General features: G+C 41.1%; 1 protein-coding gene across 2 annotated transcripts in view; it reads right to left on the minus strand.

Moving 5' to 3' along the window:
- Positions 1 to 615: 615 nt before the first annotated feature.
- Positions 616 to 27,041, minus strand: part of CD247 (CD247 molecule) — a 115,335-nt gene continuing 88,909 nt past the window's right edge. For both annotated transcript variants that reach the window (XM_074221909.1, XM_074221910.1), the window contains exons 2-8: positions 16,841 to 16,944; positions 16,167 to 16,223; positions 14,090 to 14,170; positions 9,176 to 9,208; positions 6,100 to 6,156; positions 4,768 to 4,809; positions 616 to 864 (exon numbers count right to left, since the gene is read on the minus strand). In XM_074221909.1, the coding sequence (XP_074078010.1) occupies positions 799 to 864; positions 4,768 to 4,809; positions 6,100 to 6,156; positions 9,176 to 9,208; positions 14,090 to 14,170; positions 16,167 to 16,223; positions 16,841 to 16,944 (440 nt within the window). In that variant the 3' untranslated portion in view covers positions 616 to 798. The remainder of the gene's footprint in view (positions 865 to 4,767; positions 4,810 to 6,099; positions 6,157 to 9,175; positions 9,209 to 14,089; positions 14,171 to 16,166; positions 16,224 to 16,840; positions 16,945 to 27,041) is intronic.

The following is a 27,041-nucleotide window of genomic DNA, read 5'->3' on the forward strand; positions in this document are numbered from 1 at the left end:
GGACTGGGTTACCTGGCCCTCCTCTCCCCCAGTAGAGAGACCTTCACTAGCAAGGGGACACTAGGCAAGTCACTCTCCTGGGCCTCAAATGCTTCATTCTGTAAAATCAAGGAGTTCAACTAGATGACTTTCAAAGTCCCTTCTAGCTCTAGCTCAATGACTTTATGACAAGTTACTCTAAAATGGAGGGACTGCAACAAAGATTTAAAGGAAGGGGCAAACAAAAAAAAGCAAAATTTACAGCAAGAATTAAGCCAAGGGATTGTCTATCCTAATGGGGGAGACAGCATGGACCCTCTCAACAACAGCAAACAGCGTCTCTGAATGCTTTCCATAGTGCCCCTGTGGGCTTGAGTCCCCGGGGGAAACTGGCCTAGAGACAGGGTCTGAGCCAAGAGAAGCCCTAAAACCAAATCCTCCAGAGTCGTTCTCCTGGCACAGCATTTTCCCTAGCTGATGCTTTCACTTGTAGGTACTTAATAATTGATGATTGATTGATTGATGAGCCCTGACCTATGGTTGTGAAAAGAAATATATTTGCAAAAATGTATTTTATTTCTATTGCTACTACAAAATCATAATCCCTGAGACTAGAAACCCCCTGAAAGATTCAAAGGCAAGCTCACGAAAGTAAGGAGTTTGATATGGCCAAATATTAGCTTGAGATTCATCCCACAGGTAAGGAGAAGCCACTTTTGTTGCTGGGAAACAAAGGGTGATTTTTTTTTCTTGGTGGATGTCAGTTGTGACTCCTGTGTCCTTGTAAACCTATCCAGGCAGTCGGGGCAGATATGCCTGTTAACGAGGAGGCAAAGCCTGCATGTGGAGGGCATCATAGGTGTCCTTGGTGGCTGAACTGAGACCCTGGAAAAAGAAAGAGACAATGAGAAGGGCTGAATTCCCAGGATCCCCTTCTCCCCAACCTATAACCACCCGAGTCTAAGCAGCATTGGGCTGAGATGACAACCAGAATCTTCTCAGTGGAAAAGAAACAAAATTCCAGACATTTATAAATCATCTTCTGCATACAAAACACCGAGATAGTCAACAGAAGTGTCCCACCAAATTTGGAAGAGAAACATTCTGGCTTCACTGAGGTTGGAAGATGAACAGAACCTAACCAGATACTGTAAAATGGTAGATGAGACGATGGGTTTAGACCTGTAATTTCAATGACTTAGCTTCCTGGTGATGAAATTCCTTCTACCAGTGCAGGTCAACACTTTCTTTGCAAAGTATAGTTTTTAGAAAGTAAATTGAAGCATTTGCTCCAGAGTCACACTGATGGAAAGTCTCAGAGGTAAGATTTGAACTTGGGTCCTCCTGGTTCCAAAATCTACTCCTTGTCCAATGCTAAATTCACAGACAGATTTCTTGTCTGAACTTCAGGTACTTGAAGGAGTTGCTGCAGAGCTTCTGGCCCTGAGGGTCTTTCAGCTCTGAACTTTGTGGTTGTATACCCACTAGATACTGAGCCAGAGAGGATTCACAGGTCTATCTGCCTTCCTAGACACAGAGAGAAGACTAATTGGAATAAGCATGGAGGGTATTAATCTAAATGGGGCATCGGATACAGCACCAAACCTGGAGTCAGGAAGACCTAAGTTCAAATCCAGTCCTAGCTATGTGACTCTGGGCAAATCATTTCATCCTGTTTGCCTCAGTTTCCCCATCTGCAAAATGAGCTGGCAAAGCACTCCAATATCTTTACCAGGAAGACCCCAAGTGAGGTCACCAAGAGTTGGGCATGGCTAAAATGACTGAACAGAAACAACCCAGATACGCAGATCTCTCCCAAAGGTGGCAGGTAATAACTGGCTCAGTGCCATACTCTGATGACAGCACTCTGGCATCTTGAGCTTGGAACCTCAGAGATCATCTTTTCCTTTTAGAGGGGAGGAAAATGGGTCCCAGAGAAGGGAAGGAACTGGTCAGAGGTCACCCAGTCAGAAAGTGGCAGATCTGGGATTTCAATCCTGGTCCCCCACACAGATCTGCCTGAAGGAAGATGGCAAGACATAAAGAGACCTTCCTTGACTGTTCAATCTGACTCTCAAGACTGATCATACTCCCAAGGGTCTGCCTACCAGAAGCTTGTTATGGCTTCTTCACCACAACATAGTCACATCCCTGATTTTGGTGGAAACTTTTTGTTTGAAATGTACACTAAAGAAGCTTGGTAGGGCAACCCAGAATCTGATACTTAGAAGCATTTGTGGAAACTTTTAAACAGCTTGGGTTAGGGGGAGAAGGTGAGGAGGGGGAAGCCCCTGGAGACGCCTTGAGATGCCAGCAGGTGGGTTGGGTCTCATCATTTGCAGCTATTTGCATAAATTAAGCACCTGACTATAATAATGCTGCCTTTGAAAACTGCCATTTTCTTAGGGTTGTTTTTTTTCCTTCTCTTCCTCTCACTCCTGTTGCCTCTGAGGGGGAGAGAAGAGAGGACTTGTCTACAGATATCCAATGCTGTCCAAAGAGAGACAGCCCTAGAGTGATGAAGAGGAAGGCGCTTGGGTCTTGAAGTCAGATTCTAACACTCAGTGACTGTGTGACCTTGAATCTCTATTTTTAAATAATGAAAATTGGAAATAAACACACAAGCACCAACTGCTGTGAATTTAGTACTTTGTCACATGTAAATACATGTGAGCTATACCTATGACTTAGCTTCCTGGTGATGAAATATGAGCCCATACCACAACCTTAGTAGGTAGAAAAGAAGACTTAAAATCATAGGCTCACAGATTCTATACTAGAAGAGAACTTAGAATTCCTATAATTTGGTCTTCCCATTTTTATAGATGAGGAAACTGAGGTACAAAGAGGTTGTGCCATGACAAAGATAACTCAGGAAGAATCAGAATTCAAATCCAAAGATCATTTCACTGCACCATGAATTTAAATTAGTTTGGTTAAAATTTATGGAGCTTTTGCTTTTTTGTTCAGTCATTCAGTTGTGTCCAACTCTTTGTGACTCATGGACATAATTGTGCCCTTCCATCCTCCACTATCTCCAAGCTCATGTTTGTTGTTTCTATGACACTATCCATCCATCTCATCCTTTGCTTTTCCCTTTTTCTTATGCCTTCAATCTTTCCCAACAACAGGGTCTTTTCCAATGAGTCCCATCTTCTCATTTTGTGGCCAAAATATTTAAGCTTCAGCTTCAGTATTTTTCTTTCCAGTGAATAGCCTGAATTAATTTCTGTATTACTGATTTGATCTCTTTGCTTTCCACTGAGACTATCAAAAGCCTTCACAAGCACCATAATTCAAAAGTGTGAATTCTGCTATACGCAGCTTTCCTTAGAGTCCAACTCTCACAGCCATACATTACACTGGTGGATGAACCAAAGTTTTGTCTATAGGAACCTTTGTCAGCAAGATGACATCTCTGCTTCTTAGTATGCTGTCCAGATTTGCCATACCTTTCTTTTCAAGCATCTTTTAATTTCATGGCTACAGACACCATCTATAGTTATCTTTGACCCCAAGAATATAAAATCTGGCATCACTTCCATTTCTTCTCCCTCTTCTTTGCCGAGAAGTAATGGGACCAATTGATATATTAGTTAGACAATTTAGGTTAAAAATCCCTGCTTTGATACTAAGTTATGTAACAATAGGTAAATTGTTTAAACTCTCTGAGCCTTAGTTTCCTCATTTGTAAAAAAGAAAGGATTGGATTCAATCGTTTCCAAGTTCTTTCTAGTCTTAAATAATTATAATAACAATAATAAAAAACATTCACATAACACTTTAAGGTTGTCATAGTGATTCATAAATATTCTCTCATTTGATCTTTACAACAGCCCTGGGAGGTGGGTGCCATTATGATTGTCATCTTATAGATGACAGAACTGAGACTGAGAAAAGATAAATAATTTGCCCAGAGTCATCCAGCAAGTGTCTAAGGTGGAATTCAAATTCATATCTTTCTGATTGCTAGTCCAACCCTAGCCATAGCACCACCTAATCACCTCTCCCCCCCCTCTTTGTTTTTGGGCATTTGTCTCTGGCTGTCCCGTGATGACCACTCTCACTCCTCATGGCTTCCTTTAAATCCCAATGGAAATCTCATCTTCTACTGAAAGCCTTTCCCAATCCCTCTTAATTCTAATGCCTTTGATCTGTTGATTATTTCCTATTTATACTGTTGGCATCTTGTTTGTTCATAATTGCTTGCATAGAATCTCTCATTAAACTGTAAGCTCCATGAGGGCAAGAACCATCTTTTTACCTCTCTATGTATTCCCGGCTACACTAAAGAGGCACATAGTAGGTGCTTAATAAAAGTTCATTGACTGAATGATTGATTGTGATCCTTCTGTATGACAATCCCTTAAATCTGAAGAAGACTTAGACTTTTCTTTTACAATCTAAATGTTTCCAGTTCCTTTTTTAACCATTCTCAAGTTTCCCAGGGCCCTCACCATCTTGGTCATCTTCCTGGGGACTCTCTCTGGTTTGTCAATTCCCTCATGAAAAATGTCACTTGTGTGGACACAGATCCATATGTGTTTTGAAAATAAAAGATGCTCAAAACATTGTGATGTAATCCAACCCATAGCCCCCCACAAAACTGTACTCTCTTTAGTCACCAAGATCGCCAAGAAGGCTGAATGAGCATCTCAATGATGATCTCGTACATCCCTAACCCTTGTCATCCCAAGTGGAACAGAAGCCTCCACAGGAGGTGTCTCATCTTTGGCAGTTAAAATGGGAGTGAACTGAAGTGAGGCTTTGATCGAAATCTTTTCCTACCTGGTACAGGACATCATTCCCTTTGGCTCGTCTCCGCTGTTTCTATGAAATTGAACCAAGAAAGAGATTATTGACACAGACAGACTTTCCACCCAAGCAGTCCTCTTTTTGCTATGATTCTTTTTTTTTTATTTTAATTTAATTTTTTCCAATTACACATAAAGGTAGTTTTCAACATTTATCTTTTTTGTGAATACCATCTGTATCCAGATAAAGAGCCGTGAAATTTGAACAAAGTTCAAGGACTATTCCCTTTAATTTAGAAAAAAAAAAACTGATATTGTCTGATCTTGTTATCTCTTATACTTTTTGTTTCTTCCTTAAGGATATGATTTCTCTCTCATCATACTCAATTTGGATCAATGTACAACATGGAAACAAAGTAAAGATTGACATATTGCTTTCTGTGGGGGGGGGTAGGGGGAGGGAAGTAAGATTGGAGGAAAAATTGTAACATTCACATAAAATCTTTAATAATAAAATAAAAAAATTATCTTTTTTGTAAGTTTTTGAGTTGCACATTTTTCTACCTGCCCTATCTCACTATGACAGTGAGTAATCTGATATAGGTTATATATCATATTTCCATATTAGTCATGTTGTGAAAGAAAAATTAGAACTCTAGGGGGAAAAATCGCAAGAAAGAAAGAAAAAGAATTCAATAAGTGAAATAGTATGTTTTGGTCTGCATTCAGACTCTGTGATTTTTTTCTCTGGATGTGAATGGCATTTTCCATCACAAGTCTTAGAATTGTCCTTGACATGGGCCATGATTCTTGAGAGCTAGAGCCTGGGTGCTATCTGGAAGAATTCACTCTCCCCTCTCTGGATTAGGGAGGAGCACAGACCTCTACTTCCCAAGGGCTAATTGGTCAGTGCTTCAGTTGACCTGGAATGCCGTCTCATGGAATTTCAAAGAACTAGACCACTCTCCAGAGAGAGGAAAGGTTTTAATTACACCGAGGCACTCACCGGATGGGGCATTTACCATGACAGGATTTGCCCCATCATTGGACCAGGCAAATAGACAATTGACCCAGATGTTTAAGGGCATCTTTTTTTAATCGGGGAGGGCAGGTTCTAGGTACGTGTGACTGGATTTTACAGAATTCAGAAAATTCATGATATAGATATAGATATACACTCAAATACATGTATTTGTGTGTGAATAGATGGATAGATAGATATAGTCTTTTTTCCATAGGTAACCTGAAAGCTACCATATGCCTTTTTATTTAGTGCATTTGTGACAAACTTCAGGAACATCCTTGGTAATTTCCTTAGCTTAATCCCCCTTCTGGTCCTAACAGAGAGAATAATAACAGCACTCACCTCTCCTTTCATTCCAATTTCACTGTATGCTTCCGCCATCTTGTCTTTTTGCAATGCCTGTGCAGCAAGAGTGTTGGGAGGAAAAAGTAGAAGAAAGAAAATTCTTAATGTTATAAATGGCATTCTCCTCCTTCACAAACCCCAAACCCTACCTCAGAGAGCTTTGCACAGTTTATTTCCTTCCTCTTACTTCCTTCGTCATTCACTCTTTCCCTCCTCAGCCTTGTCTTTGAATCTCCTCCACTTGGTCAGCCCTTTTCACTCTGAGTTAAATTCAGCAGAACAGCCCAAAGAAGATTGAGACCAAAGTCTCATATCCTTTCCTCTTTATTTACACTCATCTGTCCATAACCACGTCTTCTCTAATTATCCTTCCTAAACTGGCTTTTTTTTTTTGGTTCAGCTATTTGAAGCCTTCTCTGACAATCCAGAACTTGCAAGAGGCCTTTCCTCTTCCTAGGCTATCACCTTCCTGTCTCAGATTCTCTTCTATCTATTCCCTATATATCTTGGATGTTTTTAATGATTTATATCTTATCTCCAGATATCTCCAGGGACTGTTTTTGTCTCTTTTGCATTCCTAGCTTGTAATTCCTGCCATAAAGTGAGGGATTAATAAATACTTGATGGACTAACATGACCTATTTTTCTACAGCACCTCAACTATTTACAAAGAAGATATCACCCTTCCATTTCTATGTTAATGTACACTGAAATTTCTTTACCCGAACATGTGCTTTTTTGGTTCCATCTTTCCCTATATTTTACAACCCCAAAGCCTCTTCTTCATCCTCACTGTGACATCCATTCCTTCAGTTTCTTTTCCAGACCAACAGACCTTTACTTTCTGTACTCATCCCTTCCTATTTTGACCTCTTGGGAAACCAATTCAACTCTTCACTATCATCTCCTTTTTAAAAAAAATTTATTTAAAGCAATGGGGTTAAGTGACTTGCCCAAGGTCACACAACTAGAATTATTAAGTGTCTGAGGCCACTTTTGAACCCAGTTCTTCCTGACTCCAGGGCTAGTGCTCTAGCTGCCCTATCATCTCCTTTCAAATCACTTTGCCTTGGGAAACCTCCCTCCTGGTTACTCCTCCCATATGCCTTCTTGTTTCCATGTACATGCTGTTGAGCAAAGCTGGGGAAAATGAGACAGAGTACTTTGGTTCCCTGGGAATCTATGTTACATCCTCTCTCTTGCAAAAAAGGCAATCATCCTACTCATCTCTAATTGATTCACAATATCCCACCCCACAGAAGCTATTCCAAACCTTCTCATTTCCCCTCAAGTCTTCCATGAAACTCTCCTTCTCCCATTCTTTCTGCTGAGGATCTGACCCCATTCTTCACTCAAAAAAAAAACTGAGTAGGGGCAGCTAGGTTGCACAGTGGTTAGAGCACCAGCCCTGGAGTCAGGAGTACCTGAGTTCAGATCCAACCTCAGACACTTAATAATTACCTAGGTGTTTGACCTTGAGCAAGTCATTTAACCCCATTGCCATAAATAAATAAATAAACAAACTGAGTCCATTCACTCCTCACTCCCTCTTCTCTCCTCACATCACTTAGACATCTTCTATTGTCTCTTATATAGCTGCCTTATAGGAAGAGATAGTCCTTTTCTTTATCAAAACAAACTTCTCTAGCTGACCACCCCTTCTCATCTTCTCCTACAGACCCTATTATTATCATCGTCATTCTATTTCTAATTTTTATTCTCTCTCTACTACCTACAGATATAAAAAAAAACCTCACTTGGTCTGATTTATCATCCTCAATCTTTCCTCAGCTCAACTCCTTGAGAAATCCACCCTGTCGTTGCCTCCACTTCTTCTTCCCTCACTCTTTTAAGCCTGTGCAATCTAGCCTCCAACCTCATCATTCAACCAATCACTCTGCTCATAGTTACAAATCATGTCCTAATTACCTGATCTAATGAACTCAATACTCATCCTTCTTGCCCTCTCAGCAGCATTCAATACTGATGATCACTCCTCCTGGGTACTTTCTCCTCTCAAGATTTTCATGACACTGTTTCTCCATTCTCTTGCTATGTATCTAATCATACTTAGTTTCCTTCACTGAGTCTTCATCCAGGTCACTCTCACTAACCATGGGTCTTCCCTGGACCCTCTTCTCCCTCTATGTTATTTTACTCAGTGATCTTAGGAACTTCCATGAGTTCAATTTTCAACTTTATGTATGTGATTCTTAAATTTATATGTCCTTCTAGTCTCTCTCATAAGCTTTAATCACATATTATGAACTTACTTTTTGACATGATGTCCCATAGACATCTTGAAATCAATATATCTAAAACAAAACTCATTTGTCTTTTACCACATACCCTCTTCTCTTCCCAACTTTGTTACTATTGAGATGACATTCTCCTCCAATCATCCACTTTCACAATGTTATTCTCAAGCTATCCTTACTGTGTACTGCCCCTAGGACTATGCACCACACACCAAGATTTTTCCACTGGCATCTGTTATCCTCTCCTTTGAATACCAGTTAAGTCTAGTTAACTCTTCTTTCTATGTGATTCTGCAGCTATTCATCTGACCTACTACCCCCCTCCTCTTGTACTGCAAACATACATGACTCCAATAATGTAAATGAAAACACCACCAAAAAGAAGTAGAATTCTGAGTAACTGAAAAACCAGTAAGGGCCTCCTGAGAATGGATAATGAAACAAATATCTCCCTGAAGGTAGAGAGTGTGGGGATTATTAGGACTTGATATTGTATATATTGTCACTGCATTGGCATTTTTGTTTAATTATTTTTATTTGTCCTAAAGGGGGGTTAAATCATTAGATGGGGGAAGGTGGGGAAGAATTAAAATAATTGTGATTTTTTTTAAAAAGGCATAAATACAATTTTTTAAATGTTTATTGAATTGGGTTGAATTCATCTCTTCCCACTCCCTGACTCATTTTTTCCTCCACAAGATCTCCCCTTACAATCCCATTGCTCTGCCCCCAAAAAAGTATACTAGATGCCCAGCAGTTGGGGATGAGCAGGAAAAAATGTGACACGTGAATTTATTTTGCTTCTCTCTACTCACATTATATACTGCTTCTTGAGGATTTTTCCTTCTCTGCCAAGAAAAAAGAAAAAAAAAGTCAGAATTGGTGAGAGGTCTTTAGTACACAGAATGGATGTAGTGGAGCCAACCAATGATTATATCTTTAGCATATGGGACTGTTCCTGCCTCTTTGGGATAGGAAGCCTTGGCTTCTCCATAGGCTCTCGTTATTAGTGATCATCTTTAAAGGGTCACTGGATAGACAACTGGGGTTAACCTTATCTTTCCATACCCCACCATCAAGTACACATGATCTGGACTCAAGCTGCTTTGATTCTGGTCACATCTCCACTTTTTTCCCTCCTCTTTAAAGAAGAACCTGTGTTGGTGAGAGGCTCTCAAAACAAGCACCTACCATGACCCTGTTGATCCAAGCAACCCTCAAAGCAGAAAGCTTTCAAAAACTCCATGGATGACAGAATTATAATAAGTTACTAAGGGAAACAGATGTTTGGGAACAAGTCTTTTTAGGTTATGTGACTCTCCTTATTTCTGCCTCCTGGAGTTCCAGGCTTCCTTCAATCCCTTCTTCTGCAGGAAATCTTTCCCAATCCTTCTTCATTCTAATGCCTTCTTTCTGTTGATTGTTTCCTATTTTATAGCTTGTTTGCACATAACTGTTTGCACATTGGTTCTCCCACTAACTTCTCTAGGGAAGGGACTGTCTTTTGCCTTTCTTTGTGTCCAGAATACTTGAATATAGTACATGGTAGGCACTTAATAAGTAAATGTTTATTTATTAACAGCTAAGTTCCAGGACACTAGGAAATATGTCATATCTAAATGATGTATCTTCTTCAGGGACTAGTATGAGACTTTACAATCAGTTGCTACTTTTGCTTTTCAGTCATTCAGTCATGTCCTACCCTTCATGATCCTATTTGGGGATGTCATGGCAAAAATGCTGAGAATGATTCCTTCTCCAGTTCATTTTACAGATGAGGAAACTGAGGTCAATAGAATTAAATGACTTGTCTAGGGTCACACAGTGTCTGAGGCCAGATTCGAATTCGGATCTTCCTAACTTCAAGCCCAAAGCTCTATCCACTGTGCCACTTAGCTGCCCTGATCAAAGGGATCAAGGTTCAAGACTAGATATACCATTTTTTACTTGTGACACCTGGAGCAAATCAAACTTGTACTTTGAGTTAGACTCTAAATTCCTTCCGGTTCTAAATTCATAACCATGATTCTTTGGTGCCATTATTTGAGAAAGAGCCCCATGGTGGATGGAGCTAGAGTCTAACCCAGTGGGACAATTGATTGTAAAAGCCATTTGCACACCCAACTCAACCCCAAAGCATATGGGTGCTACTTTCCAATGTGGTGATCCTGTTGCATTCTAGGGAGGACATAAGAGAAGCCTTTGTACACGTCAATACTTTCTCTCCCGGTGGTTGTTTATACCTTTACCCCTTGTCTCCACCCCCAGGTCCCCCACCCATGGGGAGATTAGCATCAGAGAGAACACCTCCAGAATGACATCCAGGAAACCAGTAAGGGGCTGGGTTACCAGATGTAACAAGGTACTCTATGGGAGTTCTTGTATGTGAGATATGGGGGTGGGTGCAGGATGGGTTTCTTATCAAGAAAAGTGGGATATATAGAATGGGGGTGGGATGGGCCAAGCTGAAGGAGCAGAAGGTGCCTGCTCTACCTGTGGCTATAAATGTAAAAGAACAAAAGCAAAACCCTTCCATTTGGAATAGTTGTCAGGAAACCTCTCCTCCCCACAGTTGATTGGTTGGTTGATGTCCTTTCTTGAAGAGAAGCAAAATATATCACTATGTTAGAGTCACGTTTCAGTGTGTCCACTATGGTTGTTCAGACCAATAAGAGCTCAGAATGCTCTACCGGCACAGGTCAGGCACAAATAGGATTGGGATGGATCTGGGATGGATTCTCTTAATTTGTGCATTTTGTTTTTCTTTTCATTATTCCAGTAATGCCTTACCCATAGAGCATGGCACCAGGTAACAATGCTTGGGACCTACTCCTTGGCTGAAACTAATGTCACTGAGAAGCTCAGTTCTACCACTAACAGTCTGGGAGACCTCGAACAAATTTCTTGGCCTCTCTGAGTCTATTTAGTCATTTGCTAAAATAGGGGTGATTGCCTACTTCACTACGTGGCTGTGAGCATCCACAGAGATAGTAGATGAAAGAGTTTGTTAACCATAATATGCAATGCGCAGACATCTGCTAATCTTTTACGATAGTAAAATATTTTATATTTGCTAACTCATTTGATCTCACAACAGTCCTGCATGATAGATATAGTGTTATCTCCATCTTGCAGATGAAGAAACTAAGGCTGAGCTTAAGTGACTTATCCAGGATCACACAGCTACCAAGGGTCTGAGTTATACTTCCAATCTGACTCTTCCTGACTCTAGCAAAGAACTTTATATTTGGAGACAGAAGAATTTCTTTGATGCCCAAACTCGCTGTATAAGCTACTGCTGTCTTTATCTTATATGTACATGATTGTTTGCATGTTGTCTCCCCCACATTCAATGAAAAAGACTCAGTGACCCTTCCACAAGCCCACATGGGCGTTACAGGGAAATTCTTAGGAAGCAAACATGGCAGCTGTAGTCTCACTTCTCCGGCATCCATTGGTGGCTGCCCTCTTGCCTTTTGCTACTGATCCTTTGTCCGTATGTCCCCAACTAATGGGAAAGAAGCACCTTCTTCAAGAGTAGTATATATACCCTCCAACAACAGCAGGAATCTGGGCTGGATGAGGCAGTGACAGAGTCAGGAATACCCTACATCAAATCTGGACTCAGACACTTACTAATTGTGTAATTAGGACAAATCACTTAATCTCTGTTTGCCTCAGTTTCTTCAACTATAAAATGGGGGTAATACCGATAGCCCCTACCTCCCAGGGTTGTTGTGAAGATCAAATAAGGTAATAATTATAAAGCAAGCATTTTTGCACAGTAACTGCTAAAGAAATGTTTGTTCTGATTATTATTTGTATAAATTTACATGTCAATTTGCCTGAAAGGCAAAGGACAGGTCTCTGTCCCCAAACAGCTTATAGAGAAGGAAAGAAGCAGACACCAATGTCCAAACAAGGCTTATACAATATAAATTGGGGGGGGGGGTAGTTTCAAAGGGTAGGAATTAAGATTAAGGAGGACTGGAAAAAATAGATCAAATAAATCTGGAAGGTCTTCAGGAAGGATTTTTAAAGTCATTTCTGAAGAGCACAGGAAAAGAGTTGATTTAGGGGGAAATGAACCAGAATGCCTCTTTCCAAGATCCAATGGATCACTCAAATCAAGGCCAAGATATGGCTGGGGAGAGAATGCTTCATATGGGACCTGTCTGTGTAGAGTCATGAGCCTAAGTATTAGACCAACCTCACAACCACAAGAAGAATGCTTTGATGCTCACCAAGGAGCATGCCTTCTCTTTCTCCCTTCCCAGAATTAGAGGAGTATACATACCAGAACAGTAGCACCAACCCTGATAGCCAATGAGCTTTGGGGTGGAGCTGGGAGAAAAAATAACTCTTGGCTTTCTTTAGGAACAAAGACCAGACCAAGATGCTCCAAAAGTAAGCAAGCATGGTACAAGAAATGGAATGTTTGGTTGAATTATATTTTTGAAATGTACAAAAGAGAACTGAAAGAAGGCCTGGAAAAAAAAAAACAGATGAGCAGGACAGCTTTGAAAGTTACAGGCTAAATTTATTATAGATGTCAAAAGAAAAAGCAAATTGTACAGAATAGACATTTGCAATTTTACAGACAATCCTTTTTTTTTTTAGCTTTTTGCAAGGCAAATGGGGTTAAGTGACTTGCCTAAGGCCACACAGCTAGGTAATTAGTAAGTGTCTGAGACCGGATTTGAACCCAGGTACTCCTGACTCCAGGGCCGGTGCTTTATCCACTGCGCCACCTAGCCACCCCAAGACAATGCTTTTCTGTTCTTCTGTGCTCATAAATCTGGAAGGCTTTTAGGAAGGCATTACTGAAGAGCACTGGAAAAGAGTTGGTTTAGGGGGGAAATGATCCAGAATATATCTTTTCTAAGGTGAATGCCTCAAATAGGAAAAAAACCTTTCTTTTTAAATAAACTGATTTATATATGTTATCTCTTGCTAATTTTTGTTCTATTTTCATAACAACTTTGAAAGGCAATCTTTTGATAGGCCTTAAGGTATTCAAGAAATTTTAGTGATGAGGAATTATTCCTAAATCATGTTGGTCAGCTTTGCTCTGTTCCATAGCCAAGGGCCAGTTGTCTTCCTGATCATTTATCATATAGATATTTGACCTTGGTCACAAAGGAGCCTGACCTCTAATCACATTGGATTTTGAGCATCTCCAGTTCTGGAACTGCCTTTTGCCTTTCAGTGTTTCCCCAGGACTTAGGTACTGAATTTACTGAATGACTGACAATGTGAATGATAACTCAGCACCACTAATGAACAAAATTAAGGTCTCCTGGTGGTGGGTCAAGAACATCGCCATGGGGGCAGCTAGGTGGCATAGTGGATAGAGTACTGGTCCTGGAGTCAGGACCTGAGTTCAAATGCAGCCTCAGACACTTAATACTTACTTAGCCGTGTGGCCTTAGGCAAGTCACTTAATCCCATTGCCTTGCAAAAACAAAAAACAAACAAAAAAAAAAAGACATCACCCTGGCTGGGTGGGGAGAACTTGAGCATTTGTACCTCCCTAAAGAGTTTCTTGAATCCCATAATTATCAGTCATTTGGAGGGGAGCCCAGCAGCTGAAGTGAGAGAGTAACAGCCTGCCTCAGATCAGCAGAAGGTAGAAACAAATGAATGAACATGTGTAGGAGCAGAGGGCAGAACTCAAGATTGAGCAGGGCAGGAGCAAAAGAAGTCACAAAAAGACAGGGATTTGGTACCTGTTTCCCTCCAATCTCTGGGTCATGGCCTCTTCTTTTATCTAAAATGTCATATTCTTCTCTGCGTCCTAGGGAGAGTTCCTGAAATAGGAAGGCAAATGTCAGAGAATCATGGCTGATCCAGATGAAGAACGAAGGTTCTAGAAGGATAGGGCAATTTGGTGACACACACAGTCTGGGTCTGGGCTTTGGTTAAGGATAGTAAAATAAAAACAAACAAGATCTGAGTGATGGAGAGGGAACAGTCACAGGCTGGCTTTAACCAGACTGTTGGTATTTTATATAATAAGTCTGAAGACTGAATTGCAGTTTCTGGACCCTTCTAAATGGTGTAACCAAATCACTTAACCACTCTGAATCACATTTAAAAAAAATTGAGCTATTTATTATTTAAGATATCATTAGCAACTCCATAAATGTCCTGTGTTTCCAGTAACTTGTAGAGTGGTGGAAACGAAAGAGACTTCTGGAGGTGAAACATTGGCCCTTGGGCAGGGCTGTACCTAACTTGCCTCAGATTGGTATCCATCCCAGACTTAAGGTAAGAATCCCTGGTTTCCCCCAGTGAATCTAGAAAAATTGTTATGTGACCAATCTGCATATAAATACCACAGATTTGCATGACTCTCCCCCCAAGAAACCATTACTGCTAGAGTGTGAAGTTCACATGCTGTCACAGGTGCATTGAGACCCAGTCCTCTGGGGACCCTGCTGAAAGGGGGCCAAAGGCCTTAATAATTGAACAGTTTTTCAGCAAACTTCCCCAGAAGCTACAACACAACAATTCAATGGAGAGCGAGGCCACAGAGAAGGAAAGGGATCAAAGTGGGGAACATCTCTGAAAAACCCAACCAGGAATCTGGGCAGGTAAGTTCTTCAAGCACTGGACCATCTGATCTCTCAAAAAATCATAGACAAGCAGGAACAAAATGAGTGGCCATAGTGCGACTGGAGAAGATCTGGACCTGGAGACAGAAAATGTGGATTCAAATCCCACCTAGGACACTTAGTAACTGTGACTTTGGATAAGTCCATCAACCTCTCATAGCCTCAGTTTCTCATCTGCAAAATGCAGATAATAATACTTATCCTATCTTACTTTGTAGAGATGTTGTGAGTGATACTCTGCAAAATTAAAAAAAAACTTTAAATGTGTTATTATTTTGGTAATGATACACCCATCATTGGTGGCATTGTACAACTATGATATGTTGCACAGTTCAGACTGAAGCAGAAGACCAACCAAAAGGCAATGCAGATGACCAGGGTAGGTGTGAACAAGAGTGTGCTGGGAAAAGTTTTAACAACTGTTTCTCCAGGAAAATAAATATACATATAACACCCTTTTACACTTAATCAACATTATAAATATTTCTTCCATCACTTTCTAAAGTCTGGATAATCAACAAGACAATCAACCAAGCCCTAATTTTTAGCATTTGATGATTCCTGAAGTATAAATGCTCACATTGAAAATTTAACAATCAGCTCTTTAAGCTGGTTCCAATATAACCTTAGGTAAGACAGGCTATAGTCTATTACAAAAAAAAAAAAGAAAAGAAAAGAAAAGAAAAGAAAAGAAAGAGAAAGGATTTACATAGGAGAAACATGTAAAAGATGTCATCAAAAAATCTTTCCACAAAAGAAATTGGACATGTTACATGGTAAGAGAGATCCCTAGTAGATAACTATGCTCTACTGGTATCCTTGAGACACCAAGAGAACACAGGTTAGGACAGTGTGGACCCTCTCTGTTGAATCTATGGTAGGGCAGAGTTGAGATTTCTTTTGGGTAGGTAGGCATGGATGAGCTGTGATGGAAATTGTGGGATACATCAAATATCAGTGAGATCCAGGGACCTATGGAGGTAGCCACCATAAAATAGCCTGTAAAGTAGTAATTCCTCCTATTCCCCAACCTCCCTTCCTCCCTCCTCCCTCCTTCTCTCTCTCTCTCTCTCTCTCTCTCTCTCTCTCTCTCTCTCTCTCTCTCTAACACACACACACAAACACACACACACACAAACACACACACACACAAACACACACACACACACACACACTCCTAGATACTTGCATTATAGAGTTGATTCTGGTCCTGTTGGTAACTGGAGATTCTGGCATTCTTGCTGAACTAAAGGAAAAAAAAGAGAGAAAATAATGTAAAAGAAAGAAAGAACAAAAGCAATATTGACCTCATATTCCTATGCCAAGATCTCACTTCTTTTTTTTTTTTTTTTTTTGCAAGGCAAATGGGGTTAAGCAACTTGCTCAAGTCCACACAGCTAGGTAATTATTAAGGGTCTGAACTCAGGTTCTCCTGACTCCAGGGTTGGTGCTCTATCCACTGCGCCACCTAGCTGTCCCCAACTTCTAAGAGAGAGGCCCCATTCCATCTAAGTTCTAAATAAAGGTTCTTTTGATACCTGATGAACCTTCTGTAACTTGCCACATAAGGTTCAGCAGGGTAGAATTCCGTTGACTGGAGCTCCCAAACCAATTCCATCCCACAGTCACTTGTACATCTGTTCTTTACAAAGCATTGTGCTAGATGCAAAGACTAAGTTAACAGCCATCCCTCTGATTTCAAATTCAACATTCTTTCCAATGTAACATCACACAATTGATTGACCTGGGGAGGGAGTTTCCATACCAAGAGTTTCCCCACATTGATGAAATCACAAGATTGCAGAAAAGAGAGAGAGAGAGAGAGAGAGAGAGAGAGAGAGAGAGAGAGAGAGAGGTGCTAACCTTTGCTCTCAGGAACAAGGCTGTGATGATAACTCCATAAATGAAAAGGATGCCATCTAGAAGGTAGCACAATCTTGGGTCAGTCAGTCCAAAACTCTGGGCCCCTGTGGGAAGAATTGTGTCATAAGAGATGGAGAAGTCCAAACTCTGTGCTCATATGTAATAGGATAAAATTGGACTCGATGATCCCCCACCCTTTCCTTCCCACCTCCATTTGCTGGCTTATCATTTTGAGAAAAGAACTCTTTAGCCCAGGAAGCCTCCTTCCATTTAAGATAGGAAATTCTCTCCTGCCCTGATCCATCCCCTCCCCTCCCTTTCTCCAAATTAGACCAAAGTCAATCAACTCATACATCAATATATATGAAATCATTCAAATTATATATGAAAGCAGCTCACATCTCTTTAGGTTTACAGATTTTAGAAGCATTTTCTTCATAGCAACCTAATATACTGAAAGTAACATGGTGAGGATTTGAATCCAGATTCTTGTCTACCTCCAAGGTTAATACTCCATCTATTGCTTCACCCTGTTTATCTGGCATGGTCAGTTTTCATCATGGAGTTTTTGAGTCCCTGCTGAGTCTTAATGAGATTTCTAAATGTAATGGCAATATGAGTGTTGAATTGCATATAATGACCAACTAAGAGTTCATTCATACATAAACATTTATTAGTCATTTTCTATATGCAAAGCTCTATACAAGATGGGGGGGAGAGGAAGAGGGAGGCACAAAAACAATTTTTTTGGTTCAACATCTGAAAACCTATATCACTGTCAGTGGAAAGGACACCAAAGAAGAAGATACTGTAAGTTGCTGATCATGCAATCTTCCTATATGTGTTGTCTCCCCCACCAGAAAGGAATTTCCTTAAGAGCAGGAACCATCCCACTTTTCTCTTTGAATATCAAAATAAAAGCAATTAGTGTTTCATTTGTTTTTGCCTATTTTAGCTTTTGTGTCATATATCAACCAATGAATCTTCCTCACAATCTGAGATGCCCTCTCTTTTCAGGGTCCAGGTTTTATAGGAGTTGGCATTCAGGAAAGGCTATCAAATACAGAATATTTCCATTGGTTGACACATGACACAAAGGCTAAAATGGGCAAAAACAAATGTCACCATGAAAAGTCTTTGCTGATGAGATGGTCATAAGATGGATGAGATACTTATTAGGCAGGAGGAGATGGTCCAGAGGTACAAAAACAAATTGGAGGACTTTCCATGTGGCTGAGTCACAGGATATATTGGGTTTTGTCACCAAGACAAGTGTGGCGAGCCTCTAGCTAGATACCCATGATTACAAAAGTGATCTTATGATCTGTATTTCACAGCTCTGGGATCTAATATACAGAATTTATAGTCACTACCCCTATGAAATCATATTAGATTCATTGAATACTGATTGGAATAGAGAGGGGATTCAAATGAATTATCTCTCTCAATAGTTACTAAGTGTCTAAGGCAGGCTTTGAGCCCAGGTCTTCTTGACTCAAAGTTCATAGTTCTATCTACTTTGTAGCCATAAAGTGTCATAAAAATGTCAGTAATTGTTTTCATTACCAGTAGCAATGATAATAATAATAATAAGTAATAAAATCTTCTCAGTATTGACTTGCCTTAAAGCCTCACATAAAGTCTTCTCTCATAATTTCAGTCCTGATCTCTCTCTCTTTGTTGAACTCTTATGACACTCCTATAATAGAGCAGGCAATTGAAGGTTTTGCTTTTTTTTCTATGTATTCTTCATGTGCACATTATCTCCTATGCCTCCCTTCTACCCCTTCTACACAGCCCCCATTAGAGTGTAAGCTCCACAAGGACAAGGAACAATGGTTTATGTTTCTTTATAATCCAAACAACCTCAGTCAGTGAGGCCAGATTTGAATTTGGGCCTATCCATTATACTAGCTTTACAGACAATTTCAGAATTTAGACTGTAATTGTTTTAATCTTTGTTCCCAAAGGTTAAACCAAGGGAAGGCAATGCCATGACTTGCAAGTGAATTGGATTTAAGTGTGAGGGGGTGCTGTGGAGTCACCAGCCTCATTTTCTTTTCCAGAGACATCTGGGTCCAGTGGCCAGATATGAATCGGGACAACTGAAGATGAACCTGGAAGCAGTAGGAAATATTGGACTTTTAAAGCTAAGGTCTTTCTCAGGTCACAGTTTGACTGAGGCAACACTCACTCAGTGATCTAGGCTAGTTAAGAAAGAAATGAAGCAAAAAATGACCTCATTTATGAAGTCTAAAAAAATTATTGTGGGAAGAGACTCTCAGGGTTTCTGGTCAAAACAGAAACAACTGCTATTTACCTTCACTCAGTCAATGAGCAAGTGACCAAGTGGGGTTAGCCTGGGACCTATTATTGGCCAATCAAAGAACGATTTGTGATTTGGGGTTGGTAAATCCCAAGATATCAGCAATCAAAATTTGCATTCCTTTGGACAGAGCACAGATAAGAGTGCGATACCCAAGGTGGACAAAATTTAGATCTTACCTTGTCTACTCCCCTCATTATCTGGCATGATGGAGCAGGTTTGTAATTCCTGCTGGTAGGGAGGCAGAAGCTAATAAATTACTTGAGTTTGGGAGTTCTGAGTGTAGAAAACTCAAAGTCAATCTTATATTTGCCCTATATTAGTACTAATATAACAAATTTGAAGGAGCAGGAGGGTCCACCAGGCAGTCTAGAGAAGGAGGCAACTGCCCTAGGCCAATGCTTTTGTACCAATGAGAAGTACAATCAGGCCCAGGGCCAACTGTCATCCTTCTAGCTAGAAATGCAGACTCAGAAGAAACCAAAATACATTTTTATTAAGTTTCTACCATATGCAAGACATTGGGTAAGGTACTAAGAAAAAATATTTTTAAATGACATAATCCTCCCCTCAAGAACTTTACATTCTATTTGGAATAAGGGGAGGATGAATGTATAATGGCATGTAAGTAAATTAAAATATAAGGAGGAGAGGGACAAACAAATTGATTTGAGTATATTGGAAAAGGAAGAAAATATTAACAATTGGGAGAGAAGAATGAAATTGAGGAAAGAGGTGGCTCTCTAAGCATGGCTTTGAAGAGAGAAAAAAGATTCTAAGGAAACTGAAGCCAAGAGAGAGATGGAACAGTTTGCCAAAAGTCATACAGTAGTGATCAGCAGAGCCAAGATTTAGCAAATGTTTTGTTTCGTTTTGTTTTGAACCATGCATCTAATTTGCAGTGTTGCCCAGAACCATAATTACTGGGCTCTGTTCTGAATCATAGATTTTGTTCTGGTTTTGTTTCCTCTCTGCCCTGTGTCCCAGGAAAGTTCTGTTTCTTGGGTTCTTTGTGTTTGATCTTCTTCCCCCAAGGCCCCATCATCTTGGTTTCTTTCTCCACCATATTTTAAGTCTCTGCTTGTCTCTGGTCTTGGAACAGGTGGCACCTGCCCGCTGTGAAGCTAGACGATGTGCTGGCTCCCCCTAGTGGGCGCTGGCACACCTTCAAGGTGCAGGTGCACTTCTCCATCCCTGCTTTGCCTCAGGGCTGCAAAAAGATGAATTAGGGCAGGGTTGGGGTCTGACCTCTGTGGTGGGGGACTCGACAGGCCGTGGCTGAGCACCCTGCTCTGCCTGCACTCTGCCTAGCCCCTTCCCCTTTCCCAGCCACCCCTCCCCCAAAACAGGTGCAGTTTTCGTTCCCAGGCTCTGTTTGGGATGCAAGAGTAGAGAAGGGAGAGAAGACTGTCACCTTCTTCCTCTATCACCTTCCTTCCATCTCTTCTCTCTCTCTCTCTCTCTCTCTCTCTCTCATTCTCCTCTTCCTGCCTTTCATTTCTCCTCTCCTCTCATCCCACCTCCCTTTTACTCCTCTTCTTTCTTTTCACTTTCTCATCCTCCCTCTTTCCTTTCTCTCCTTTCTCTTTTTCTTTCTCCCCTTCCCTCTGTTCTCCCTTATTCCTCTCCCTCTTTTCTCTTTCCATCCCTCTTTTCCTTCTCCTTCCTTCCTTCCTCCCTTCTTTCCTTCCTTCCTTCCTTCCTTCCTTCCTTCCTTCCTTCCTTCCTTCCTTCCTTCCTTCCTTCCTTCCTTTTCCTCTCCTCCTCACACTTCAAAAAGTACAGGAGTCCTCCATCCATCAGCTGGGCTATGATCTCACTCAAGAGACAGGAAAATTAGGGGGCGGCTAGGTGGTACAGTGGATAGAGCACCAGCCTTAGAGTCAGGAGTACCTGAGTTCAAATCTGACTGCAGACACTTAATAATTGCCTAGCTGTGTGGCCTTGGGAAAGCCACTTAACCCCATTGCCTTGCAAAAACCTAAAAAAAGCCCCCCCAAACCGGAAAATTATTCTTACAGAATAGAGGGATTTAGATCCATGACTTACATGGCCTACCAGAAAAAGCACTGGACTAAAAAACAGGGCATTTGGATTCTAGGATCAGCTTTGTAACTGGTGCTAATCACCTGCCTCAGGTTTTCCAAGGTTTTCTCCCAGCCTAGTACTCATTCTGCTCCTGCAGGGACAAGGGCTTGCCCACCTCCCCTCCCCTTACATTCACTTTATTCTGGCTTTGCCCGATAAATGAGAACTTTCACCCTCTTGCAGAGGGAAGGAGAAAGGGAGAAAGAAAGAAAATGATGCGGCTCTTGAAGCTCCCTCCAAGCTCTAAAACCTGTGATCTGACTTTTCTTATCTCACCATTAAGTATACCACAAAGAAGGGGTGCAAGGCCTTGGAGTGAAACTTGCCAAGCTGGAGAGCTTGGGTTCCCTTCACCTGGCCCAAAGTGTTCTTTGATTTAGTCCCCCTTCAGCCATTCAAGCCAATGTGCCCCACTGTCATATCATTGCCGGGCATTTTTCTCACAGCCTTGGGGAGGAAGATATCAAAATAATTATTCCTATTTTTCAGATGAGGGAAATGAGGCCCAGAGAGGTAAACAGCTTCGCCTCAGGTAACACAACTATGGAGGATAATTCAGAGGCTCTGAATATAGACAGATCCAGTTTTCCATATTTTAATGCCGAGATCTTATTTCCCTATTGTCTTAGTTATTTGTTCACCTCTCAGTGATAAAAAGTCAGCATTCATTAATATTTTAAGATTGGCAAAGCACTTTATATGTATTTTCTCATTTGATCCTCTCAGTAACCCTGGGAGGTGGACACAGTTATTATAATCTCCATTTTACAGGTGAAGAAACAGAGGCAGACAAAAGTGAAGTGACTTGCCCAGGGTCACGTGATGAGTTTGTCCAAATCTGGATTTGAACTCAGGTCTTCCTGGGTTCAAATCCAGCACTCTAGATGGAGTTAGATCTGGAGTCAGAGAGAGCAGAGTTCAAATCCAACCCTGGACATTCACTAACTGGATGACCCTGAGCAAGTCTCGACCTCCCTCAGTCTCAACTTCCTCATCTGTAAAAAATGAGGCTAATAATAATAATAACAACACCACCAGCCCCCCAGGCTGTTGTGAGGATCAAATGAAGTAATATCTGTGAAGCATTTTGCAAGCTTCAAAGAGCCATTTAAATGCTGGCTATTACAATCCTTGAGTTCATTTTGCTGTCTGAAGACAGCTAAAAGGGATCTGGTTTAAGGGACAGCAACGAAAGCCCGCCTCTCAGATTTTCTCATAATGAAAGATACAAAAATGAGAAGACTTGAAGACAAGATCCTGAGCTGTTGTTGATTCTGAAAGGTCTTCCTGAAAACTGTTCAGCTTCTCCTTCTTAGCCTGTCCCATAAAATGAGAACAGTGAAATTATGGAGCTGTAAATTCAGAACAAATAAAAAGGAATATTTCTTCCCACTCTGCGCAGTCAGCAGGGTGGGGACTTGGGGGGCTTGTGGACAGAGAAGTAATAGGATGGAATTTTCTTTTTAAGGGATGACATAACTTTATGACCAACAGCAAATGTGCTGCCCAAGCTTTAGTCAGAATAGAGATTAACCCCATCATTCAGGCTTAAATCTCTCTGGAACTCAGGAGAGATGGAATCCAACATCCATCCATGGTGTCCCATGCCAGGAATCGGTGTACAGTGGCAGGAGGGCCGTCAATCAAGGTCTGACCCTGTGATGGAATATGGACATCTGAAGACAAAACATTTCCTGCTACCATATAACTTCCATTTGATTGGGGGAGACAATACATAAGTCTGCCTATATAAGTCTATGCAGAATGAGTTCATAAAGACAATATATACTCAGATCATACAGGGAGTTGAATACAAGGCAAGGCAGCCAGGAAGACCCAAGTTCAAATGTGATCACAGACAGGTACTAGTTGGCAAGTCATTTAATCCTGCTTGCCTCATCTGTCAAATGAGCTAGAGAAGGAAACACTCCAGTATCTCTGCCAACAAGTTACCTAATCTTGTTTGCCTCAGGTTCCCCATCTGCCAAATGAACTAAAGAAGGAAATGGCAAACCACTCCAATATCTCTGCCAACAAGTTACCTAATCTTGTTTGCCTTAGTTTCCTCATTTGTCCAAAGAGCTAGAGAAGAAAATGGCAAACCACTCCAGTATCTCTGCCAACAAGTTACCTAACCCTGTTTGCCTCAGTTTCTTCATTTTTCAAATGAGCTAGAGAAGAAAATGGCAAACTACTCCAGTATCTTTGCCAAGAAAACCCCCAAAGGAGTCAGGAAGAGTCAGACACAATGGAAAATTACTAAACACCACCAAATACAAGATAGTTTGGGAGGAAGGGGACTAACATTTGTGGAGAAAGTGGGGGGGGGGGCGTCAGGAAACCTTCCTTAGAAGAGGGTGTTCAAGCTGTGTCTTGAAGGAAGAGAAGTTTCATTAGTCAGAAATGAGAGAAGGAACACAAGGAAGGAGCTTGTGACTCAAGAAGCAGGGCCCAGTTTCCTAATACAATTAAACAAGTGTCTGCCATGTGCTAAGTCCTGCGGGTAAGAATGAGATGTCCCTGCTCTCAAGAAAATTCCAGGAAATGCTGATGTGCTAGTTCTTTCAACCTACTCCCATATGGCATGAACTCAAGGCAATTCCTCATCCTGGTTGCCCTTAGGAGGATTTTTTTCCAGCGTATCCAGGTTTTTTCTAAAATGCTTATTTATTTTTCCAATTATATGTAAAGACAGTTTGCAACATTCAGCTTTGTAAAATTTTCTCCCTCCCACCTTTCCCTCCTCCTGCCCTAAGATAGCAAGTAACCTAATATAGCTTATACATGCACACATGTGACACAAATTGGAAAAAGATCTTCTTTTCCCTAAGTACAAGCCACACCTTCCTGTGCTTCTAGAGAGTATCAAGGAATCTCCCTGACAGTGAACTATGATTTGCTTCATTCATACACTTGCCAAAGACCTCCCTTGTACATCCTTGGCACTAAGATAGTCACAAAGATAATATGACCCACCTGAAATCAGAGCTCACAACCAAGGAAGATCCTTAGACTATCCCTGCTCTAGCCACCTTTCCACCCATAACACCCACTCCTTCCTTTACTTACTGTGATCCCACCTCACTGGCAACTATCCTCACCTGGGGTCAAAGCAAATCTACTGAGTCTTGTGACACCTCTTTTTCTTGTATTCCCATTATAATGTTTTCTTGTTGTTTAAACAGAGAGGTAGCATTGTAGCCAGTAGGAAAAAGAGCCCTGGACTGTGGGGAAGTCAGAAGGTTCTAAGCTCTGCTACTTGCTATTCACAGGAGGAAGACACTAAGCCTCTCTGAACCTCAGTTTTTTCATCTGTAAAACAGAGCAAACATCTACTGTCTCATAGGATTATTGTTAGGAAAGTACTTTGTAATGCAAAAAGTCCTGTATTTAATAAATTATATCATACTTTTTTATAATAGGTATTGTATTACTACATTTTTAATTTTCAAAGATCAGAAATAAAGTGCACACACTTCACATCCAAATAGAGCAAATATATAATAACACAGTCAAAACTGACCTCTTCTATTATTAAACAACATCCTACTTCTGACATATCCAAGGCAGCTAGATGGCTCAGTGGATGGAATGGTGGACCTGGGGTCAGAAAGATCTGAGTTCAGACCCAGTCGTAGATGCTAGCTGTGTGACCCTGAACAAGTAACTTAACCCTATTTGGTTTAGTTTCCTCATCTGCAAAATGAGCTGGAGAAGGAAATGGCAAAGCATTTCAGTATCTGTCAACAAATCAATGAACTGTTTTGCCTCAGTTTTCTCATCTATCAAATTAGCTGGAGAAGGAAATGGTGAATCACTGTAGCACCTTCACAAACAAAGGTCTTGCAGAATTGGTCATGACTGAAGCAACAATTCTGATATATGTCACTCTTATTATCGAATTTACATCATCAAATGCTGCTAGGATTGAAGAACCCTTTTGCGTTAATCATCTAACCAACATTGATTAAATATTCAAGAAATGATAAAAATTCTCAGACCAAGACAAACATAAAAATGTATATTTACATGACGTTTTCAGAACTGTGGGTGATAAGTAATCCAATTATCTTCCTCCCTATTTTACTGACAATGAAGCTTTAACTAATGTGGGGTATTTAGGTGACATGCTGTGATGCAGAATCAGAACTCTAGGTCACTTCCTGCCCTGCTAACTGCAAATGAGTCACTTCTATGCCAAGCTGATGGGGGCACTCTTCTCTTCCTTCCACTTTCCTGTGCCCTCCCCCATTAAAGTGCAGGCTGAAACTGGCTTATTTGATTGCATTTGTAACCCCACAACTTAGCACAGTGTCTGACATCACTTAATAAATGTTCTGCTTATTATCTGCCTAATCTATCTCCTGACTCTTATCCGCCTACTCTTTTCCATCAGTCTATCCATCCGTGTATATTGATCTGTTCATTTATTTATTCATCCATCCATCAGTTATCCATCCATCCATCCATTTTCTGTCTGCCTGACTACCTATTGTCTGTCTGTCTGTCTTCTGTCTGTCATCTCCTTTATCTTCTATTGATCATCCCCTCCCTCCCCAATCTGGACTGGGATTTGAATGTAAGTCTCCTGATTCTAAGTCCAGTACCCCTTCCATTACAAAGAGACACAGCAGACCAACACAGCCGGAGGAAACCTTCGCTCTCTACCTCATCCCTAAGTCGTTAGACACACAGAAAACTCCTGAAGCCATCCTTGGTCCCTCAGTGACTCCACACCCTACTCCTCTGTCCTGGGCTCCAGGATTCCCTGGGCTTCCGATGTGCCATCAGCGATGATGCCACTTGCATAGTAAACAGAACATCAGTTGCTCGTGGGGAGGAGGCAGGAGCTGGGGGAATGTGAAGTCCCATTAGTGACTGAGAGGGGGCTGGGAGGAGGGAGGTGGTGCTTACATAGAAGTCCCTATCAGCCCAGACAGAGCCAGGCTGGACAAGCCTTCCAGCTAGACAAGCTGGACCCTGCCCAGGCTCCCTCCAAAATGCAGATTCTGTGACTCACCTGGAAATAAAGAAGGTTTCCCTTGGGGACACCAAGTCTAGTTTGGATAATTCTCCCTTATCTTCAGCAAATACACTTCACTACAGCAAGAAAGATTTAGGGAATCATTTCCTATCTTTTAGAATGTAAATTCCTTGAAATCAGACTATATTTTTGTTGGTTTGTTTGGGTTTTTCCCTCTTTATCATTATCCTTAGCAATTAGCAATTAGCCTGGCATATACTAGGCACGTGATGTTGATCTCAAGGGGCTGACCATCTGAATGATGTGACATGCCATCCCCAAGGGGAATTTAGGGCTAAACTTTCTTCTGGCCTTGTTCTTTCAGGGAAGGAATAAGGAGAACATTCTACCTGATTTAGAGGCAAAGGACCTGGATGCAAATCCCAATTCTGCCCATTATTACCTCTATGGTGTTGGACAAGTCTCTTCACCTCTCTGTTGCTCATCTATAAAATGAAAACCAGATGACCCCTTAAGGTCACTTCTGGCTATGAACCTCTGAGTCAAAAGTTGATGAATGAGATTGTTGTCATGTGGTATGACAGAAAGGATGCTGGACCTGGAGTTAGGAAGACCTGAGTTCAAATGTGACCTCAGACACTGCACTTCCCCCTGTTTGTCTCAGTTTCCTCATCTGTAAATTGCAAACCACTCCAGTATCCTTGCAAAGAAAACCTCAAATGGGGTCACGGAGAATCAAGACAATGGCTAAAATGACTGAACTGTAACAAAATAATACTTGTGGTCTATATTATGGGGTTCTG

This window comes from Macrotis lagotis, chromosome 2 (genome assembly GCF_037893015.1).
Source record: "Macrotis lagotis isolate mMagLag1 chromosome 2, bilby.v1.9.chrom.fasta, whole genome shotgun sequence".
Taxonomy (NCBI): domain Eukaryota; kingdom Metazoa; phylum Chordata; class Mammalia; order Peramelemorphia; family Peramelidae; genus Macrotis; species Macrotis lagotis.